We start from the raw sequence: 21,212 nt of genomic DNA on the forward strand, positions 1-21,212 counted from the left end.
ATCTCTTTTGAGTGAGATGAAGCTATGTTTGCATGGTGGTGATGGTGGTGGCTGTGTAGAGGCATTGGTGGTTGTGGAGACGACGACACCAAAAGCCGAAAATGATGTCAAGCTAACCTCACAAGCTTAATTATCAAATATAATAAAAGACAAATGGAACCACAAAATAAAACTGCTAAATCTTCCAAACACCCTTTGGTTGAGAATAAAGAACAATTTAACTGCAAGTTAGTCACCATCTTAAACACACAATTGCAGCTTTCAAGTTTTAACTAGTTTCCGCTTTCCGCATTACAATTCAGTCATCTGCAACTTTTAACAATTTAAATCCCCATAATCTGTTTACTGTTCTCTTCACCTTCCTCTGCAATTGAAACCAGAACAAGATGATCTCTTGCTCTAATCTTCCATAATGTTCAGCAAAGAACCAGTTTTCTTATCTTATTAAACAAAGCATAAGCATTCCAATTATTATTCATGCAAGGTATTTGATTTACTCATTTTGTAATCACTGTATTATATAGGCTTGGTTCTTATCTAGTCAGCATTAGACCTATTTGGCATTCATGTCCCAAAGTGCACATCAGTCAGAGATATTGTACATGTAGCAGTAGTTATACTTATGTGTGTTGGCGAAAATTTCACCTGGCCCCCAAATTAGAAAGAACCCAAATAAACAGCTTATCAGTTGCTAATACAATCAAAGATACCTTAATCTGCAATTACAGAACTCGAACTCGCTTGAGAAACCAGTGCAGCAGCAGGAGTGGGAACATTAGGGACACGTGTAGCTTGAATTTGAGGAACTGGTTGAACTGCTTGAATTGGTGTTGGACTAGATAGGTAACCATGAGGAATGTAAACATTCTGGCTTTGGTGTTCGGGTGAACTTTTAGATTTGCTTATTTGCTTTTCGAAAAGCAAAAATCACTTTTGAAAAGCTCCAATTTGAAGCTTTTGGAGTAGCTTGGCCAAACACCTTTTGCTTTTCAACAAACAAATAAACAAGTTTTAGAAGCTCACCCAATTTCATCGAACACCAAGGGCATCCTATATTTTTATTATTAATATTTTTTTGTACTTAACATTGTAAAGATAGATGACAATAAGATAATGAAAATGAGAGCGTTAACCATGGATGGTTGATATTGCATTTGCTTCCAAGATAATATAAACGCATTAAACGATCAGAAAGAACACTAGCCACTAGACAAAATTTGATCATGCATCGTGCTTTAAGAAAAGCAATTTGCTTCACTTCAATACTCTATCTTGGGCATTACTCTGATATAACCTCTTCATCTTCACTACCATAACAAGCCACATTGCTCACTGATTCCCAATCCTTAAAGTCGAATTCAAGCCCTTCAATATTCATCCTTACTCGCATAATATCTGACACATGGAGAGTTAGAGGCGAAGTGTCAAGCAACATGTCAACAACTTCTTCCATTGTTGGCCTATCCGCAGCCTCTCCTTGAACACACAACAACCCAATCTCCACGAGTTTCGTCATCAAGTTTGGATCTACATTAATTCTTGGATCAATTATATCCGACAAAGTTCCTTCCAACCAATTTCTCCCAACCTACAACAATAACTTAACATGCTAATAAATAATGATGAGCTACAGAACAAAAATGATGGATTTTCATTAACCAAACCATTTTTTCGACAAATAACACTAAAAAATGTTGTAAGTTGAAAGGACGTCAATTTTATGTTGATATTAAAAGCCATGTGCTTAGGGGGGTGATGAGCTAGATTAAGAAGTAGGAATACTGCTCGTTAAAATGTATACAAGCACAAGTGTACCATCATAGAACCTAATCATGCTTACATAACATTGAAGCTCGTCGTGCTGGTTATAAGCTTTGCGTGCAAAATCATATCCAGCTACAGTTTCCAAAATCAACATACCAAAACTATAGACATCTGTCTTGGCGTATAGATATCCGAGCCTTATATATTCAAGTGTCATGTATCTGCCGTCACATGTGCAGGTATTAACCATGGTCAACATTAACCGGATTAACAAGATTCAAAAAGAAGACATAGGAACAGAAGCTGCACTAGCTAGCAAACTTTTAAAACAAACTTCTTTGTTAGATGCAATGGATTTGTTAAAAAAATATCTTAAAGACTTCAGCAGATGAGCATGAGAATAAAAAACTTGCAGTTCTTAAGTGAATTGTTATGTACTTACATAGTCCTGCAAATATTATCAACCTTGTAGGCTGTAATATTGCTAGTTGCCACCGCTAACCCAAAATTTGACAATTTGGGGTTTAAACTTTCATCTACAAGAATGTTTGAAGGTTTCACATCACCATGAATGATCTGTATGGGAGCATGATTGTGAAGGTATAAAAGTACCCTAGCTACACCTAGGATTATTTTGTACCGTTTATTCAAGTCCAAAAGATTACACGTAGGATCTACAAACACAGATGGCAAATCAGACATTTGTCAGAATTGGTTTTAACAAGATTATATAACTAGAAAACCTATAATTGTATAGTATAATTAAATTCAGATAAAAGAGCGTTAACAACACAAATTGCTTGCTCTTGGACTCTATCTGGAGTGAGTTCACAAAAGTTGCAATGTGCTCTCCATTGAAGCAAGAAAAAAATTATATTACAAATGAAAACGTTTACCAGATATCAAGCGATCCAGAGTTGCGTTAGGTGCGAAGTCATAGATGAGGTACACTTCTGTTCCATGAATGCAATATCCAAGCAATTGAATCATATTTTCATGTTCAAACTTTACAAGCATCGATGCTTCATTCATAACCTGTTCAGCTGTATCTTCATCCTTAATGCGATATTGAGCTATTGCTATACCTTGTCCAGTTTGTAGCCTTCCCTGAAAAGATAAATCAAGTAGTGAGTTTTTGGCAAATGGGTAAAACCTATAAGTCTATAACATATGCAAATTATGGTTAGAACCATCGGTTTACAAAAATAAATGTGAATATGGATACCTTATACATGGAATGATAACTGGTAGTGAAAAGCTTATTAGCTTCTTGGAAGTTTTCAGTTGCATAAATGATAGCACTAAACTCAAACCTGTGTACTATTCTGTCTTCACCTCCAACGGTATAGAGGTATACATCCAACTCTTTTAAACTTGTCCCTCCAACTACAAGTTCAACAAATATGAAGCTGTTAAGTAGAAATATGATATGAAAGAAGAAAGGTAATTGAAGCTTCAAAAGACGCAGACCCGGTAGTAAAGTTGGAATTGTGGGAATCGTTTGGTTGCTAATGGTTACTACTTAAGTCTATTTTTCATTTGGTCATATTTTCATTTTACTTATTACTCTGTAATCAGTTGTTGATGGAGGCCCAAGTATTGAAGAGTGTGTCAAGGCCCATGATCGTGCTTCCAAAGGTGGCCCACGAAAACGGGCATAGCTTGGCCTACGAAGCTCCGTTTCAAGCCCATGACCAGTCAAATCAAAGCTTGAGACGAGGAGCACGTTGTGGCAAACGCCTACGGCGCTTTGTCTCTTGTCCGAAGCCCAAAAACGTCTCCTAAATAAAGTTATGAACATTTTTATGTTTTTTCAGCAGTTTTTACATTTTTATTTTTTGGATTGTGTTTGGCCCATGGCCTTTTTGGGGCCCATTGGAAGTCTATTTATATGTTGCTTATGTAATATGAAAAACCAGACTTGAATTTTATCAATAAGTATTTTTCTCTTCATTTTCCTTGACATTTGGGTGGGATTTGGGAGTTTGAGAAGTTCATCACGGGCATTCACAGAATCAACGTGATTCGATCTTCGTTATCGTTTTACCACTGCATCAGTTATTCTTTGGTGTTTAAAGTGATCCAATTCCGCTATTTCACTTTTAACAAAATCTAGCAGAGTAATTATTCTACAAAAATCATTAAAATATTGATTGAAGCCAACTGACCGACCCAACACCTTTCTAACAAGACCAAAGGTTATCTCTTACAACATAAACCCATTTTAATCAATTACCCATCCCACCCGACCCGACCAAACCCATCGTTTGGACCATTACTCAATCAAACCCCTCTAGTTTCAAGTTTTGTGATAACAGTTAAATGCATGACAAGGAAATCCCTGTGTAATAGTCATGTATGTGAAAGTAAATCTTTGTTCCAACTACAAGCAATATATTATTTTAACTGGAAAATACGGAATTTATGCTGCTAATACTTCTGTATTGGAAAAACCCAAAAGTAAATTTAACACCGAAATTGTAAAGTGAACATAATACCTGAGTTTTCCCAATTGGATGGAAAGAGAAATGCCGGTACCATTCTACTAAAACGTTTATTAACCAACGTGCTGTCGGTTTCTCTTGTAAGACTAAGATAGACTCAAGACCCACCACAACCTCAGCCATTGTAGGACGTTGCTTGGGACGGCTATGCAGACACCTGTCAGCTAGTTGTGCAAACTCCTTTAAACATTTAGGGGATATTATGTCCCTAATATTAGAATCAACAATTTGCTTTAGCCTTCCTTCATTAATGGAGTCTTGAGCCCATGTCGCCAATCCCCAATTATCCTCGTCAATACTTCTATCCACTGCCTGTTTCCCACATAAGACTTCAAACAGTACCACCCCAAAGGCATACACATCGGATTTTCGAGTCAGTCTACCTGTTTGAAAGTAATCTGGATCAAGATATCCAAAGGTGCCCCTAACCAAAGTGTTAACATAAGTGGATGGCTGATTTGTCAGACCAATCTTGGACAACCCAAAGTCTGAAATCTTAGCTGCCCAATTCTCATCCAACAATATATTCGAGCTCTTAACATCTCAATGAATAACTCTTGGCTTATTATTCATATCACTGTGAAGGTAATCTAAACCTCGAGCAGCCCCTATGCATATTTTCAGTCTTCGCGCCCAAGTCAAAGGAGCTCCACACTTGTGTAGACGATCTGCAAGAGTTCCGTGGGGCATATACTCGTATACAAGGATCATCTCTTGTTGATCATTGCTGTAACCAATTAAAGATATCACCAAATGACAGTGCCTTAACTTCGAGAGCGTCTCGATTTCTGCCCGAAATTCTAGTGCTCCTTGATTAGAACCTGATTCGAGCCGCTTAATTGCAACATCCAAAAGAGTTTCCCCATAAGTGATGGTTCCTCTGCAAACTTTGCCAAATCCCCCACGCCCGATCACCAATGACTCATCAAAGTTTTGTGTAGCATGTTTAATCTCAGAAAAGGTAAACTGACGGCACGGTGGTGGGGAATATACCGGGTGGCTGAGTGGAGACAACATAGTTATAGGTATGAGCTAGGATCAGAGTCTGGATATAGTATCCCTGAATATATGATCAAAGATATAGTTATAGACTAGGCAGACACCAGTGATTGATAATACTTCTTCCTAGAAAGTGACAAAAGAGTACCTCAGGGTGATTATTGACATTTAAAAAGAAAAATAAATGTTGTAGTGGAGTAGTCAGATGGAGCTTGGGAACACGGTTTTCACGAATTATGAATACAAAAATAATTTATTTTGTTTTTTTATTTCCCCAGAAAAGTACAGCTTACTTTATTAGTATGTCAGCATTTTATTTGTAAGAATGAATTATATGCCACTCAGATCAGAAAAGTAAAAAAACAAAACTCAATCTTAAAACACTTTTACAAAAACCTGTTTGCAACTACCATAACCCAATTTACCACATTCATCATCAAATCTCTCCTCAAAAACTTGTTAAACATGTCCAACACCAACTTAGATTGATGACTCCTAGAATCTCAGATAATATTTAATATAATAATAATTAGTTTATTATTATAGATAAGCTAGTCTTATCTTTAATCTTAACTGTATTTGGTTTCAAATTATGTATTTGAAATAGGTTAGGATTAGGAATCGTGGGCATATTTATTCCATAGGTTCAATGTGTTAGTTAATTATTAAGTTTTTATCTTTGGTCGTTTTCTTAATAAAAGAGTTGATCATGTGTTGATCAAATCCTCGTGTTCGTGTTCTTGATGATCACCCGCTAAAAGTTTAACAAAACTCACATGTTAAAACCATAAAAACGGTGGTTGTGCTAATTAGAAGGATTTATGGGCATTAAGAAAAAGTGGTTTGTCACGCAGGTGGTACGAGACAGTAGCGACAATGGTGCTACTCCCTACTCTTTCCCCAGCTTTCCAAGCATGTCATATTAGCATCACATTAGTTTTTTCCTTTTTTTTCCCGACTTTCGCCCCAAATGCAGGGTGTTATCTTGTTTATTTCCCAATATTTACCGTTTTGATTTATGTTTAAAATACAAAAATACGAATTTTTATTTTAAATTAAATTACTATCAAAACAATATGTAAAGCTAAAAAGTAAAATCTCAATAATTTAAAAAATAAAATATTACAATATGGCATATGCCTACAACTTTAATTCTACTGGTAGGGAAACAAGGATCACCACTTTAAAGGAACTAAAACAAGCAATTTTGGAGGTTGTATTAACAAGTTTAATGATATATATTATTAAATTCAAATGGAACCACAAAATAAAACTGCTAAATCTTCCAAACACCCTTTGGTTGAGGATAAAGAACTCAAGGACAATAAAACTGCAATTTAGTCACCATTTTAAACTCACAGTTACATTTCAAGTTTTAACAAGTCATCATCTGTTTACTATTCTCTTCACTTTCCTTTTCATTTAGATTCCCATTTAAACCAGAACATGAAGATCTCTTGCTCTAATCTTCCATAATATTCAGCAATGCACCAGTTTTCTTATCTGATAAAACAAAGCATAAGCAATTAAGCATTACAATTATTATGCATGCAAGGTATTTGATCTACACGTTTTTAATCATTGTATTATATAGGTTTGGTTCTTATCTAGTCAGTATTAGACCTATTTGGCATTCATGTCCCAGGTTCACATTAGTCATAGATATTGTAGCAGTAGTTAGAATTATGTGATACGCCCTGCTTGCGGTGCGCGCATATAATGTATATATGTGTGAAACCTTGGGCGGGCAAAAGTGAAATTGCACTAATTTTGACGTTATTTTACTAATCTCATGAAAATAACGTTAAAAGTGGCGAAAGGTTAATCAGGCATCATGTGATGGTGTTGATAGCCGAAAGACAAGGGTACATGCACCAATTTGTCCCGATGATTGAGTGTTATGTGTCTTATGTCCAAGGCTTGATGCAAAACTACTATCAAGCCGGGGTCTCACCGGAAGCAGCCTCTCTATCCCTATGGGGTAGAGGTAAGGCTGTCTACATCTTACCCTCCTCAAACCCTACCATAGCTTTGCTATTGGTGGGATATACCGAGTACGATGATGATGAGGATGATTATGATGATGATGATGATGTTAATGAGTTAGAATTATGTGTGTTGGCGAAATATTCACTCAGGAACCCCAAATAAACAGCTTGTAAGTTGCTAATAATACAATCAAAGAAACCTTTTTCAGTAATGTTAAAAGATAAAGCGATAACTAACCTGCAGAGTCAGTATCAATCAAGCAATCATGCGGGAAGTACCACATGTTTGTGTTTAAAGACTTTACCCTTATCTTTCTTTGATTTGGATAATATCCATCAGATACATTAATCCTTCCATACCGTGCCCAAGGGTGGACCCACGTATCAGGTCTAATAGCTGCGGCACACTTGAAGTTACTTAAAAATACTGCATATTCATCACCTATCGTCCTGCTCGAAATAACCCATTTCATCTCACCAAAATCAACCACCAAAGCCATAAACACATTTCGACGTGTATGTACCACATAAAGGTTTTCACGTGAACTTACAAAGTCCAGCACATGATTTTGTTTCCATGGGAAATTCTTCACTTCCAATATGGTTAATGTGAGCACCGGATGAAGTTGCAGTTCACATAAATTATTGAGCTGGTCGATTGTATATATCTTTCCCTTGAAAAAATGAAGATCATGGAGGAAGGTGCAAGGGGATGTGACATGATACCACCCGCTTCGTTCACCAGGTAAAGAAAATGCTATTTTATTGGGAAATGGGTGAGTGATTACAACAAACACCCACCCGGACATCGATGGCGAAAAGACAAGAATGCCCCTGAAACGTTTTTGAAACGGAGTTACACCAAAGGGGAAATCAAGGAAATGTAGTTCTTTTCTTGTTAAGGGATTCACAAGCCAGAAATCACAGGCTTCCCTCCCGAAAAAAATCAAATAACCGCAAGTTATCCCAACACAAATCCTGCCATTAGAATGGGGAATGGTGGTTTTCAACTTTTTCCATTGGTCGTCCTCCAAGTAACACTCTTTCTCATTCAAACGAGAAGAGATGGATAAACGCATGGGTTTGCTTAGACACCATAAACCTACTCCATTTACGCATCGCACATGATCTCCATGACTTACATACACTACCGAAAGCAATAAAATCAACTAGTCCCAGGTGCATCATAATTAAAAACAGTAGATCATGGCCAACGTTTGACCATGATGCTTTTGACCATGATGTTGAACCTTTATTGTTAATTAGCTTTCTAGTTGTGCTTCTAGTATTGGCCATTCCTGCACTCGCAAAAAAACAATTATAAAAGCTTGGTAAATGCAAAATTCCACATAATATGCAAAAGAAAATGTAACCAAAGAACAAGCATATAAGAGTGTTACACTTCTTAAATCTAATCAAATTTTACAAAAGGCATCAAGGCTATATTTGTAATTTTCTTTTTGGAGACAAGTGTTGATTCTAACCAACCAAAAAGGAAAGCCCAAGGTTAAAATGTAATTTTCAGTAGTAATAAGTACAAATACTAAATCTATCATGTGAGATCCAAGTGTTGAATGCGTTGATTCATCACACAGATCACAACAACTCATTTTACAAACTAAATTTACAATTTCAGTAACCAAATTAACAGATCATTACATGTTGAATCAATCAAAGTGTAAAACCTTAAATCGGGTTAGATTAGGCAAAAAAAAAAAAATTTAGGGCAATGGCAAAAAGATCAGATAAATTTCTACACCAAAGTCTAACTAGAAAAAAATCCGATTTGGTAATAATCAAAGTAGACAAGTTATACCTGCAAATCTGAATAGCAAAGGTGCAGTGCTGAGACAATTGTGACTAGCAAGGAGGCACAGCAGAAGTATAAGAGTGAAATGGGAATGAATGCTAAAGCAGGGTTACATTTGAGTGAGAAATTACAAGAATACCCCCAAGAAACTCTTAGCCGAGATATTATATTTGCTTGGAGAACAAGTTTATGTTTATATTTAGAGATATATGTACAGATTTAGATTCAATTGTAATTATAATAGGATTATGTTTCCTAATTAGCGATAGGGTTATCTTGTATCTCTCCCTATTTAAAGGGATCTTTATATGAATGAAAGGCATCGAATAATTGAAACCTTGAATACTTTCATGGTACCAGAGCCTCGGTTCTGATTAACCCTATTCTTTTTCTTTTTTTTTCCCCTTTTTTTTCGGATCTTCACAGCAGCCTCGTCTGCTTCTGTTTTCTTTTCCTCTTTTCCAACCCACTGCAGTTGTTGTTTCGTTCAACTACTGCACATCCCCTGCCGTTTTCATCATGACTAAATCAGATGACGGCCCCAGCAACACCGATAAACCAGCCCTGCACCCAGCATATTCTGTCACTAATATCCAGTCCAAAATCCGGACACTGGATGGCACCAAAGTTACCTATTCTAATTGGGTTAAACTTTTCCAGTTCCATGCTATCGCCTACAAGGTTTTAGACCACCTTGACGAGACTCAGCCACTGGCTTCTACGGATCCGGTGTACACATCATGGAAGGAGATTGATGCCCTCGTCTCACAATGGATCTACAGTACTATTTCTGACGACTTGCTAAACAGTGTCCTCGACACAAAAGCTACGGCTAAGGATTCGTGGGTTAGGCTTGAAAAGTTGTTTTTGAGTAATAAACAAGCCAAGGCTGCAGCCCTGGAGACTCGGTTTGTCAACATGACTCTTGCCTCGTGCAGCTCTGTTGATGATTACTGTCAACAGCTGAAAGAATTGGCCAATCAGCTCGCTGATGTAGATCAGCCCGTGTCAGACAAGCGGCTTGTCCTACAACTTGTTTGGGGACTCTCCGCCGAGTTTGATACGACCGCTCAACTCATTCACTCTCAGCAGGCCGATTGGGACAAAGCCCGTACTATGCTTCAGGATGAGGTCATTCGCTTGGAGGCTCGCCAGCAACAATCCTCTTCGGTTCTTGTCGCCTCTACAGGGACCGGATCTAATCAGACCACAAACACATCAGCCGCGCCACCATCTGATAACACCCAGCAACATTCTTATCAACCGACCAGAGGCCGTGGGCGCGGCCGCAATCAAAACTCACGGAGTCGTGGCGGACGTGGTCGTGGGTACCGTGGACAGCCACCTTCATCAGCTTCTTCTTGGCCCTTTAATCAACACATGGGTCAGATGCAGTTCTCACAGTGGCCTGGTGGTCCACACCACCTTGTCCCTACCCAACCCAATCATCCTGGAAACCAAATCAGCCCACTTACCCACCTAATCAGGCCCAATCCCCATCGGCTAACTATGCTGGATTTATCCCAACATACGGCCCAACTCCTATGGCTCCTGCTGGCCCATCCGCCCCTCCGGGCTTTGACGCATTAAACCCATCAGAGTTGAGTGCTGCTTTCAACACTATGCAGTTGCAATACCCTGAAGTTACTGTGATGGATTCTGGAGCTGAGCGCCATGCTACTGAGAATCGAGGTATGATTTCCCACTTTGATCATTCTCCTTTAAATACTAAACTTATGGTTGGTAATGGTCAATATTTATCCATTTCACAACCGTACATATATTTTACCCAATATTCTTTATAGCCCTAAAATTATAAAATCCCTCATATCAGTTCGCTGATTCACCCGAGACAATAATGTTTCTATAGAATTTGACCCTTTTGGTTTTTCCTTGAAGGACCTCCGCACTGGGCGCCTACTTTCCCGCCACAATAGCACGGGAGATTTATATCCGGTGACTCCACCAGCACATCCGCCTCAAGCTTGTTTCATTGCATCTACTAACTTACCTTGGCATGATCGCCTAGGACATCCAGGGACACAAGTTTTAGATGTTCTTCGTAGACATTTTGGTTTTTCCTGTAATCACAATAAAAATTCTCAATTTTGTCATTCTTGTCATTTATCAAATAGTAAACGTGTGCCTTTTTATGAATCTACTTCGTTTACATTTGCCCCGTTTGATATTATACATTGTGATTTACGGACTTCTTCAATACCCAGTAAAACCGGATATAAATATTACATGGTGTTGATAGACAATTTTTCTCATTTTGTATGGGTATATCATCTTAAATTCAAATCCGAAACTTTTCCCACCTTTGTTAAATTTCACCGACTAATAGCCACCCAATTTAACCGCAATATCAAAACTTTTTAATGTGACCTCGGGGGAGAATTCGACTAATGCCTTTAAACAATTTGCCCATTAGCATGGCCTATTATTTAGATTCTCTTGCCCTCAAACCTCATCCCAGAATGGTCGAGCGGAGCGGATGATTCGTCGTCTCAATGACATCATTCGGTCACTGCTCATTCATGCCTAACTTCCCCCTACCTTTTGGGTGGAAGCCCTTCACACCGCTACATACCTTCACAACATATTACCCACCAAACGTCTTAATTACTTTACCCCCACTTTTGCCCTTTACCTTCGTCATCCCACTTATGACCATCTTCGTGTTTTTGGGTGCGCCTGTTACCCAAATACATCGGCCTCCCAACCTCACCGTCTTCATCCCAGATCCGTTCGTTGCATTTTTCTAGGCTACCCTCCCGATTTTCGAGGGTACCGGTGCTTCGACCCCACTACCGGGAAGGTTATTATTTCTCGACACTTTTGACGAACACACCTTTCCTTACACTATACCCACTCCACCTGCTTCTTACACCTTTTTGGATGACATACCACCTGGTTTCACCTTCTGTTCCTCACCTTTGGCCCGAACCATCCCACCCCCACAAACAATCTCTCCATTCCCTTACCACTACACCCGCCGCCCACGACCAGCCCCAGCTCAACCAAACCCTGCTGCCCAGCCGGATAACCCACCTGTAGCACCAACACCTCAGCCAACCCAACTACATCAACCACACCACCACCAGCTACGGCCACTGCCTCTACAGCCCCTGCTCACTCTACATCTGCTACAGCAGCCCCCACAACCCACCCACTACCCACTAACCACCACCCCATGATGACCCGATCCAAATCCAAACAAGTTCTCACTACCACAGCCATATCACCTGTCCCAATGTCCTATTCCCAAGCCTTTGCTGACCCCCATTGGTTAAATGCCATGCAAGCCGAGTTTAGTGCTTTAATGGAGAATGATACTTGGGATCTTGTGCCTCAACCACCAGATAGACCGGTCATTCGATGCATGTGGTTGTTCCGCCATAAATTTAAAGCTGATGGTACTTCGGAAAGATATAAAGCACGGTTGGTTGTAAATGGTAAATCTCAAACAGTGGGTGTGGATTGTGAGGACACCTTTAGCCCGGTCGTCAAACCGGCTACTATTCGCACAGTTTTGTCCATTGCAGTGTCTCGCTCTTGGCCTATCCATCAATTGGATGTCAAGAACGCCTTTCTTCATGGACATTTGAATGAAACGGTTTTTATGCATCAACCAGCAGGTTTTGTGGATCGTCGTTTTCCTAATTTTGTTTGCAGGTTAAAGAAGTCTTTGTATGGTTTGAAACAGGCTCCACGGGCTTGGTACACCAGATTTGCAAACTTTATTTTATCTCGAGGGTTTCGTGGCAGTGTCTGCGATAATTCTCTGTTTATTTACACCAAGGGCTCGGAGACTGCATATTTATTATTATACGTTGATGATATTGTCTTGGCAGCATCAACAACAATATAAAATAAAACCGTGAGTAGGCGTGACTTCAAGTGTTATCATTGTGCCTCCACTATGCAATCCATATGGTATGTGTATGCTTAATTTCTTGTATGTGCATAATAAGAAACTTTATCCTCTAAATCAAGTAAACATACAAAAAACATAAATCATATATCCAAGGTAAAGCATACTTCTACAACACCTCACACAGCATTTCTTATATAGTAAAAATGACTTCACGCTATATAAGAAGTGATCAAACAATAAAGTGGTCAACCAAATCCAAAAGGTTCCAATACAACTCATAGCAAAGACCTAGATAAAACATTCCACGTTCAATTAGTTAGTGGGACAGTGGCTAAGATTTACTCTTAATAATCAATTTACTGGATCAGAATGGAACTAATGTGCATATAGTTAAGAATTGTCAAACTAGAATAGCATGTTTATGTTTTTTTTTTCTGAAAGTGGTTTATTCTAAACATATTATTATAACAAGCACTCTAGCGCATATGATATGCAATATACAGTAACATCTCTATAACAGATATGTATAATGCAAGTGGAAAATCAGGATTAAATAAAATAAACAACAATATAAAATAAATTAAAAAAAGAAACATACCTGGTACATTATCGGATTCACTGCAGGAAACAAACAGCACAAGCTCTCCATCGAAGTAAATGAATCACAAAACGCTTGGCTGAATAAAGGATAAATAAATACAGACAACTTCAGCAACTAAACGCACAATTCGGTATCACCACACTTCAATTTACTTGAGTCTCAATGAGTCTCACTTCCGATTGAATAATCATGATGTGTGTATATCTATATATGGAGTAGAGATGATTCCAACCGTACTGGCTAAATTACATATACATTGGTTGTATGGATTCCATAAGCATCATGGCTAAGATGGACAATGATGCTGAGCCACCATGGTACTCAGAAGTCTTGCTGCTTGATGTATCATAACTTTGGTTATATATAGCACCTGTCGAAGCCATTACTAAACTTGCAAAAGAGCAGGTATCACTGGAGCCCTTGGTAGATGCAAAATACACATAAAATTGGGCCTTGTGAACACGGTTTCTACGAAATAATGATAAAGTAGAGCAGTGAAATACTTCATCTGCAATTGCAATTGCAATTGCAATTACAGAAGACTGTAATTACAAAACCACCACTACCAAATCAAACTTACTAGCTAATTTAACTTCTAAACCCTCTGAAGCATTTCATCGAACACCTTAAGGGCATACTCTATTTTATTTTATTTTTTTGTAATTTACAAGTACTTGAAATCTGTAACACAAAGATGAATCTAAGGACTTCATCGACTAAAATGCAACTTCACATATATATTATTACCTGAATTTTGTTTATAGAAGTAGTCTTCTGCTCGGATAATTGCTTATTGCAAGATTTTTACTATTTGTTTGGTAAAATAATTATTTTACACAAATTTTAACTCAAACTTGCTACAAATTAAATTGAATTCGCCTCATGTAACTTTATAAACTTACTCGTCAAAAAGGAAAAGAAGCACGGAAAAACCATCATCATGTATGTCAATTTTTTTTTGAACGAGAATGACGGAGGAAACATTTTAGTTTTTAACTTTTTTTTCGTTTTTTATTTATAGACAAATCTGCAATTTGTCTCCCTGGTTTATATCGACGGGAGACGGAATAGCCCCTGAAAACTAATTTGCGCATTTTGCGCACCTGTGTTTACTAGGCGGGTTTTTTTGGCTCCCTGCAGTGTTTATTATGAACAGATGACTCCCTGCAGTGTTAAATAATTTGTTAAATGACCATTATACCCTTCATCTTCATCATTAACATTCAAACACATTAAGAACATCAACACATAAACCCAGAAAATCAACAACATCAAGAACCCTAACACAAACACAAACCAAAAAAATCAAGAACACCATCTCCTTCTAAGAACCCTAACCCATAAATCTTATACAAATACATAAATTAACATCATCATTAAACACAAACTCATATCTTCATCTTCATCTTCTTCACCCGCAACCCATCACCGCCGCCGTCACCACCATTCCTTCGCCACACCACCACCACCGTAGCCGGAAAATCACGAACATGTTGCCGGAAATCAACATACCCACTACTCATATCTTTATCTTCATCACCACCACCCATCTTCTTCACCCGTCACCGTCGCTATCGCCGTACCTCTTTGCCGAAAAATCGGATTCCGGCTGCCGGAAAATTGGATTTCGCCCCTTTTCACATCTTCAACATCCATCATCACATCACTACTCACCAAACACCATGCGCTACCATTATTGCTCACCAAAGTGGCATCACCATATTTCTTTTCAAATCTCATCCACACCTTAGATCTAGATCTATGCTCTTTTTGTTAAAATTCTTGTATAAAACTTATGGGTTTGGTGGTGGGAAGTTTTCCGGTGGACGACGACGGCGACGGTGGCGACGGGGAAGGGATGAGAGAGTTGAGAAGATGATGATAATGGTTGAGATGATGATAATGATGATGATGATGAGCTGCTAGTATTATTATTATTACTATTATTGTTATTATTATTAGATTATTATTATTAGATATTATTATTATTATTTGTCTAATTACTAAAATACCCTCAACCAGGGGCTCAATACACTCAGCCAGGGGCTTATATTACAATTATAAAAAACATGAGGGTAGAAACTTCGCAAATTAGTTTTCAGGGGTTAACCCATCGCACGACGATATAAACCAGGGAGACAAAATGCAGATTTCTCTTATTTATATTTTGAGCTGTGATTTTATTATTATTAATTTTTTTGAATTCTTTAAAGGATTTTTTTTAGCCACAATTCTTCTCACACTTCTCATTTTTGTTACCCTTTGTATTTTAACTTTACCCTAACTATATAATATATTCTATATTTGACAGTCATTTTAACTGGGCTTGATTTGATGCAATACGTGAGTACTCTATATTTGACAGTCGTTTTAACTGGGCTTGATTTGATGCAATACGTGAGTATTCATACTACTTAACAAAGACATAAGATTTTTTATATGACATTCTTAATCATGGTGCTCATCTCTATGCCTCCACTAAGGGCGTGTTTGGGATTGTTTATTTTCACCAACCTATAACTTATAAACTTTTTGAGAAGTAATAAGGTATTTGGGGTTGCTTATATTGTGAGAGAAAAAGTTTCATAAGTTACACTTTTGTAACTTATTAACTTAATAAAAAGTTATAAGAAAGTAAAATAATTAAGGAATCCCATACACCCCCTCATACCAATCATACTAACTATTCTAAAGTAGACTTGGGACATGGTAACTTCGCGTCGCGGTATGTTTTTAGTTCCCAATGTATTTGACGAGCATGTGTTGATTATCTTCAGAGTCATACAATCCCACTAAGGCATGAAAACAGTTTCATTGTTGGAAATTTTCAGCAACTTTTAAGTATACAGCATTCTGTTATGATATGGAAGGCGGAGGTCGTGATTAGATATTTCGATAATGGTTCGTTTATGTTCAACTTGAAGTTTTTCTAGCAATTTTTTTGTGTTAGCATTCCATGGTTGCTTGGTCATGAATTCTACAGTTAAAAAATATAAAACTTTCAAAGACAACGATTCAAAAGTGTCGAAGAAATAGACAGGTTTACATGTAAAGATGTCAACAATGACAAAAATAATAACATTGGAAGATAAATAATACCATGAGGAAGGCCTTAACCATAGTTGGGTACTTATGTTGGCACTTGCTTCTAACTTTCCAAGAAAAAATAAAAAAGCATGAATGAACACTACTATATATAGTCACTTTGCATCACTTCAATGCATTATCTTGGGCATAACTCTGATATTAACTCATCAACTAGACCAGTATCGCTATCTTCATTGACAATCCAAGGCTTTACCCTTGCTCGCATTTCTGAAACACGAAGAGTTAGAGGTGCAGTGCCAAGCAACATGTCAACAACTTCCTCCATTGTTGGCCTAACCGCTGCGTTTCTTTGAACACACAACAACGCAATCTTGATAAACTTTGTCATCAAGATTGATGATGATTCAACATCAATCTTGGGATCAATTATATCCAACAATGTTCCTTCCACCCAATTTCTCTTGACCTACAATAAGTCAACATGAATATAACTATTAGTTATGTCATACACAACAAAATGATCATAAAATGATTAAAATGCAATTATACTAATTTAAGTATGATAAAGTTGACTTATTTTGTATTCCCACATAAAAATCCAAGCTCCTTAAACAAAAAGAAGCAGCAAACTGTATATGATATATCTTTTCAATAGTAGAAAACCTTCAAAAGAAAAAAAAATCAATTGCTACATAAGTAACATGTTCAATCAAAGGTTATTTTGATACAACTTGGTGCTCAAATGTTGACTATGATGATTTGCTTGTATTATTATATTTCACTGACGTGCATATTTAGAAAGCTTACAGTTCTTATTTTTGCATATTATATTGTGATTTGCTTCTAATTGAAGTATTTAAATTATATACATGTATAAGTATATTATAGTCAGGTTTATAAAATTTAATATACTAAAACTCATTTGAGAATCTTTGTGGTGTTTTTTTATATTTGTTTAGTGACTTGATATGTCAAGAATATATTAAGTTTTATTTTTGCATTAAAAAACTTGTGTTTTTAATGATATATTCATAATAAGAATTTTGTGAATTAGAAATATATTTGTGGCATACTTTAAGTCAACTAATTTGAAAAGTTCAGCACAACATTAAATGTCAACGATCACCCTGGAGTGCGGTCAACGATCAATGTGTATATTTGACAATGCACATAACATTAAAATATTCTTTTCACACCATGTAAATTTGTAACAATGATCATATATTAGGTGATGATACAATCCAGACTCCTAATCCGAGTTCATACCGTTAATTATGTCTTTTCCTACCCGTCATGCCGGTGAATCATCCTCTTCCTCCACCTTATATTCTCCGCCACTATGCCATCAGTTTACCTTTGCTGAGATTGAACTCGCAACCGGAAACTTTGAGGAGTCATTGGTGATTGGACGTGGGGGGTTTGGCAAAGTTTACAGAGGAACCATCACTAATGGCAGAATACATTTGGATGCCGCAACTAAGCGTCTGGAATCAGGTTCTAATCAAGGAAAAGTAGAATTTTGGGCTGAAGTTGAGACGCTCTCTAAATTAAGGCACTGTCATTTAGTATCTTTAATTGGCTACTGCAATGAGGGGCAAGAAATGATTCTTGTATATGAATACATGCCCAATGGAACTCTTGCAGATCGGCTCCACAAGCATCGTGCCCCTCTGACTTGGGTGCGAAGACTTAAGATATGCATTGGGGCCGCACGTGGTTTAGATTACCTGCACACTGGTACTGGTATCAAGCATGGAGTTATACATCGGGATGTTAAGAGCACAAATATATTGTTAGATGAGAATTGGGCAGCAAAGGTTTCAGACTTTGGGTTGTCAAAAATTGGTCCAACGAATCAGCCATATACTTATGTTAGCACTTTGGTGAAAGGTACGTTCGGGTATCTGGATCCAGATTACCTTCAAACAGGTAGGCTGACTCGAAAGTCCGATGTGTATGCCTTTGGGGTGGTACTATTTGAAGTCTTATGTGGGAAACAAGCAGTCGATAGAAGTATTGATGAGGAGCACTGGGGATTGGCGACATGGGCTCAAGAGTCTATTAAAGAAGGAAGGCTAAAGCAAATTGTTGATTCTAACTTAAGGGAGATAATATCACCTAAATGTTTAAAGAAGTTTGCACTAATAGCTAGTCAGTGTCTACATAGTCATCCCAAGCAACGTCCTACAATGGCCGAGGTTGTGGTAGGTCTAGAGTTTATCCTAGCTTTACAGGAGAAAGCCAATCGCTCATTGCTCCTCAAACTTTTTGGTACGAGGGCATCATCCATTCAGGATGACTTAGGTATAATTTTCTTTTCATACTTTTATGTGTTTAATTTACCTTTAGATTTTGTAATACAGAAATATTAGCAGAAGAAATGCAATAATGTGAATTAAATTAACAAAACTTATTGTTGGAAGGAAGATTGCTCTTTTACATAATAGTATATATATTCATTTCTGGTTAGCAACTAGTTATATGTGGAACTTGCAGCGGAAATTACAACTTCAAAATCCCTGGATCTATACCTATACACTGTTGGAGGTGAAAACAAAATAGTACACCGGTTTGATTTTAATACCGTCGTTTATGCAACTAGAAACTTCTCTGAAGCTAATAAGCTTTCGTCTGACAAATATAAGTCCAAGTACAAGGTATCAAGTATCAACAATCACATACTTTCACAATTTTAAGCTTCTAACTGCTATTTGCTAGAAGCACATCTTGATTTCTCTTGTCAGGCAAGGCTACAAACTGGAAAAGATATAACAATCGTTCATTATCACGATTATGGTGTCCCCACGTACGAAGAATGTATGAAGGAAGCATCAATACTTGTAAAGTTAGAGCATGAAAATGTGATTCAGTTGCTTGGATATTGCATTGATGGAATAAAGGTGTACCTCATCTATGACTTTGCAATTAGTGCAACTCTAGATGCCCTGAATTCTGGTAAAAAAAATTCATTTGAAATGTATTCCTCTGAATTTATTCTGGTCGTTTCTTGGTTCAATCGAGAGAACGTTGCAACTAACATGTGCTGTTTTTAACCAAATTATACACCGACAAATGACTCATTTGTAATTTGTTTTTGTAGATCCTATGTGTAGTCTTTTGGACTGGAATAAACGATACAAAATAATCCTAGGTGTCGCTAGGGCACTTGTATACCTTCACAATCATGCTCCTATCCGGACCAAACATCGTGATGTAATATCTAAAAACATTCTTTTAGACGCAAGTTTTGACCCTAAACTATCAGGTTTTGTGTTTGCAACCACAATCACGGAGCCTGACTGCATTCCGACGACCAAGGCAGATGTCTATAACTTTGGTGTGTTGGTTTTGGAAACTATAACTGGACAAAGAATATTTGATCCAAAACGCAAAGCTAACAACGATGATGTTGAGATTACAAGTTATGTAAGTATAATCAGATTAGTTGATGGTACACGTGTGCTTGTATAATCTATATTCTAAAAATTAAGTAGACACATTTTTTTACTTATTAATCAAGCTCATCACTTTCTATGCACATGGATTATAAATATCAATATATAACCAACTTCTTCATACAACATTTTAGTTAATAAAATCACATTTTGTCATTCTATCATTTTTGTTTTGTTAAACACTTGACTTGAACTGTGGCATGTATTATTGTTGTAGGTCAAGATAAAATGGTTGGAAGGAACATTGTCTGATATAAGTGATCCCAGAATTGATACGGATTCAACCTTAATGACAAAACTCATTGAGATTGGGTTGTTGTGTGTTCAAAGAGATAATGTGGTTAGGCCAACAATGGAGGAAGTTGTTGACATGTTGCTTGGCACCTCGTCTCTTACTCTCCCTGTGTCGGAAATGCGTACAAGGATGAATGGAGAGATTTTGAGGTCGAAGGTAGTTTATGATTGAAGATGCTGGCATTGGTAAAATTGCATGCATGTAACTGTTGATCGAATTTTCTCTAGTGCTAGCTAGTGTTCTTTCGGATTATTCTAACATGTTTTGTTTTATTTTGGAAGTAATTAAGTGTCATGGTTTAAGTATAACTGAGCAAAGAATATTTGATCCAAAACGCAAAGCTAACAACGGTGATGTTGAGATTACAGGTTATGTAAGTATAATCAGATTATGATGGTACAGGTGTACTTGTATAATCTATGTATGGCTAATATTCTATAATGATGGTACAGATGTACTTGTATACTTGTATAATCTATGTATGGCTAATATTCTATATTATTATTAGGATTGTGTATGTCTTTCTGTTTTTTTACCGTTGGTGTATTGCGTACTCAGTATGTTTATTTTGTACGGTAAAAGTGTTAAACCTTAGAACAAGTGAATCAAGAGCACCAAACACGATATCTCATAACACATTTATGCGATTCTTTTCATTAATAAGAAATAAGAAAAAAATACTTTGTTCTCTACTAGATATAAACCTTTTGATGGGTTTATATAACACACACAATTCTAATCCTACTCAAACTAGGAAACACAATCAAATTAAACCTCTAATTTATTTAATAATAAATAAAATATAACTATGACACCAAGTTATTCAACTTGATCCTTGAACTTTTGATCTTCACCACACCACCCCTTG

General features: G+C 37.2%; 1 protein-coding gene and 2 pseudogenes across 2 annotated transcripts; 2 read left to right on the forward strand and 1 right to left on the reverse strand.

The window, feature by feature from the left end:
• Window positions 1-711: 711 nt before the first annotated feature.
• LOC143532938 (uncharacterized) lies at window positions 712-5,285 on the reverse strand (annotated as a pseudogene). The gene is made up of 7 exons (XR_013135269.1): window positions 4,263-5,285; window positions 2,990-3,150; window positions 2,661-2,871; window positions 2,207-2,438; window positions 1,841-1,985; window positions 1,295-1,588; window positions 712-909 (listed from the first exon to the last, which is right to left on the reverse strand). The product of XR_013135269.1 is annotated as an uncharacterized LOC143532938 (transcript).
• A 12,558-nt stretch (window positions 5,286-17,843) lies between these two features.
• Window positions 17,844-18,982, forward strand: LOC143532909 (receptor-like protein kinase FERONIA pseudogene; annotated as a pseudogene).
• Window positions 18,983-19,413: 431 nt separating this feature from the next.
• Window positions 19,414-20,515, forward strand: LOC143532939 (putative cysteine-rich receptor-like protein kinase 20). The gene is made up of 3 exons (XM_077027838.1): window positions 19,414-19,549; window positions 19,695-20,020; window positions 20,267-20,515. Exons 1-3 carry the CDS (start codon window positions 19,414-19,416, stop codon window positions 20,513-20,515), a joined length of 711 nt encoding a protein of 236 aa, XP_076883953.1.
• Window positions 20,516-21,212: the final 697 nt, after the last annotated feature.

This window comes from Bidens hawaiensis, unplaced genomic scaffold (genome assembly GCF_021521415.1).
Source record: "Bidens hawaiensis isolate Kalapana, Puna unplaced genomic scaffold, B.hawaiensis_p1.1 tig00009570_1, whole genome shotgun sequence".
NCBI lineage: Eukaryota > Viridiplantae > Streptophyta > Magnoliopsida > Asterales > Asteraceae > Bidens > Bidens hawaiensis.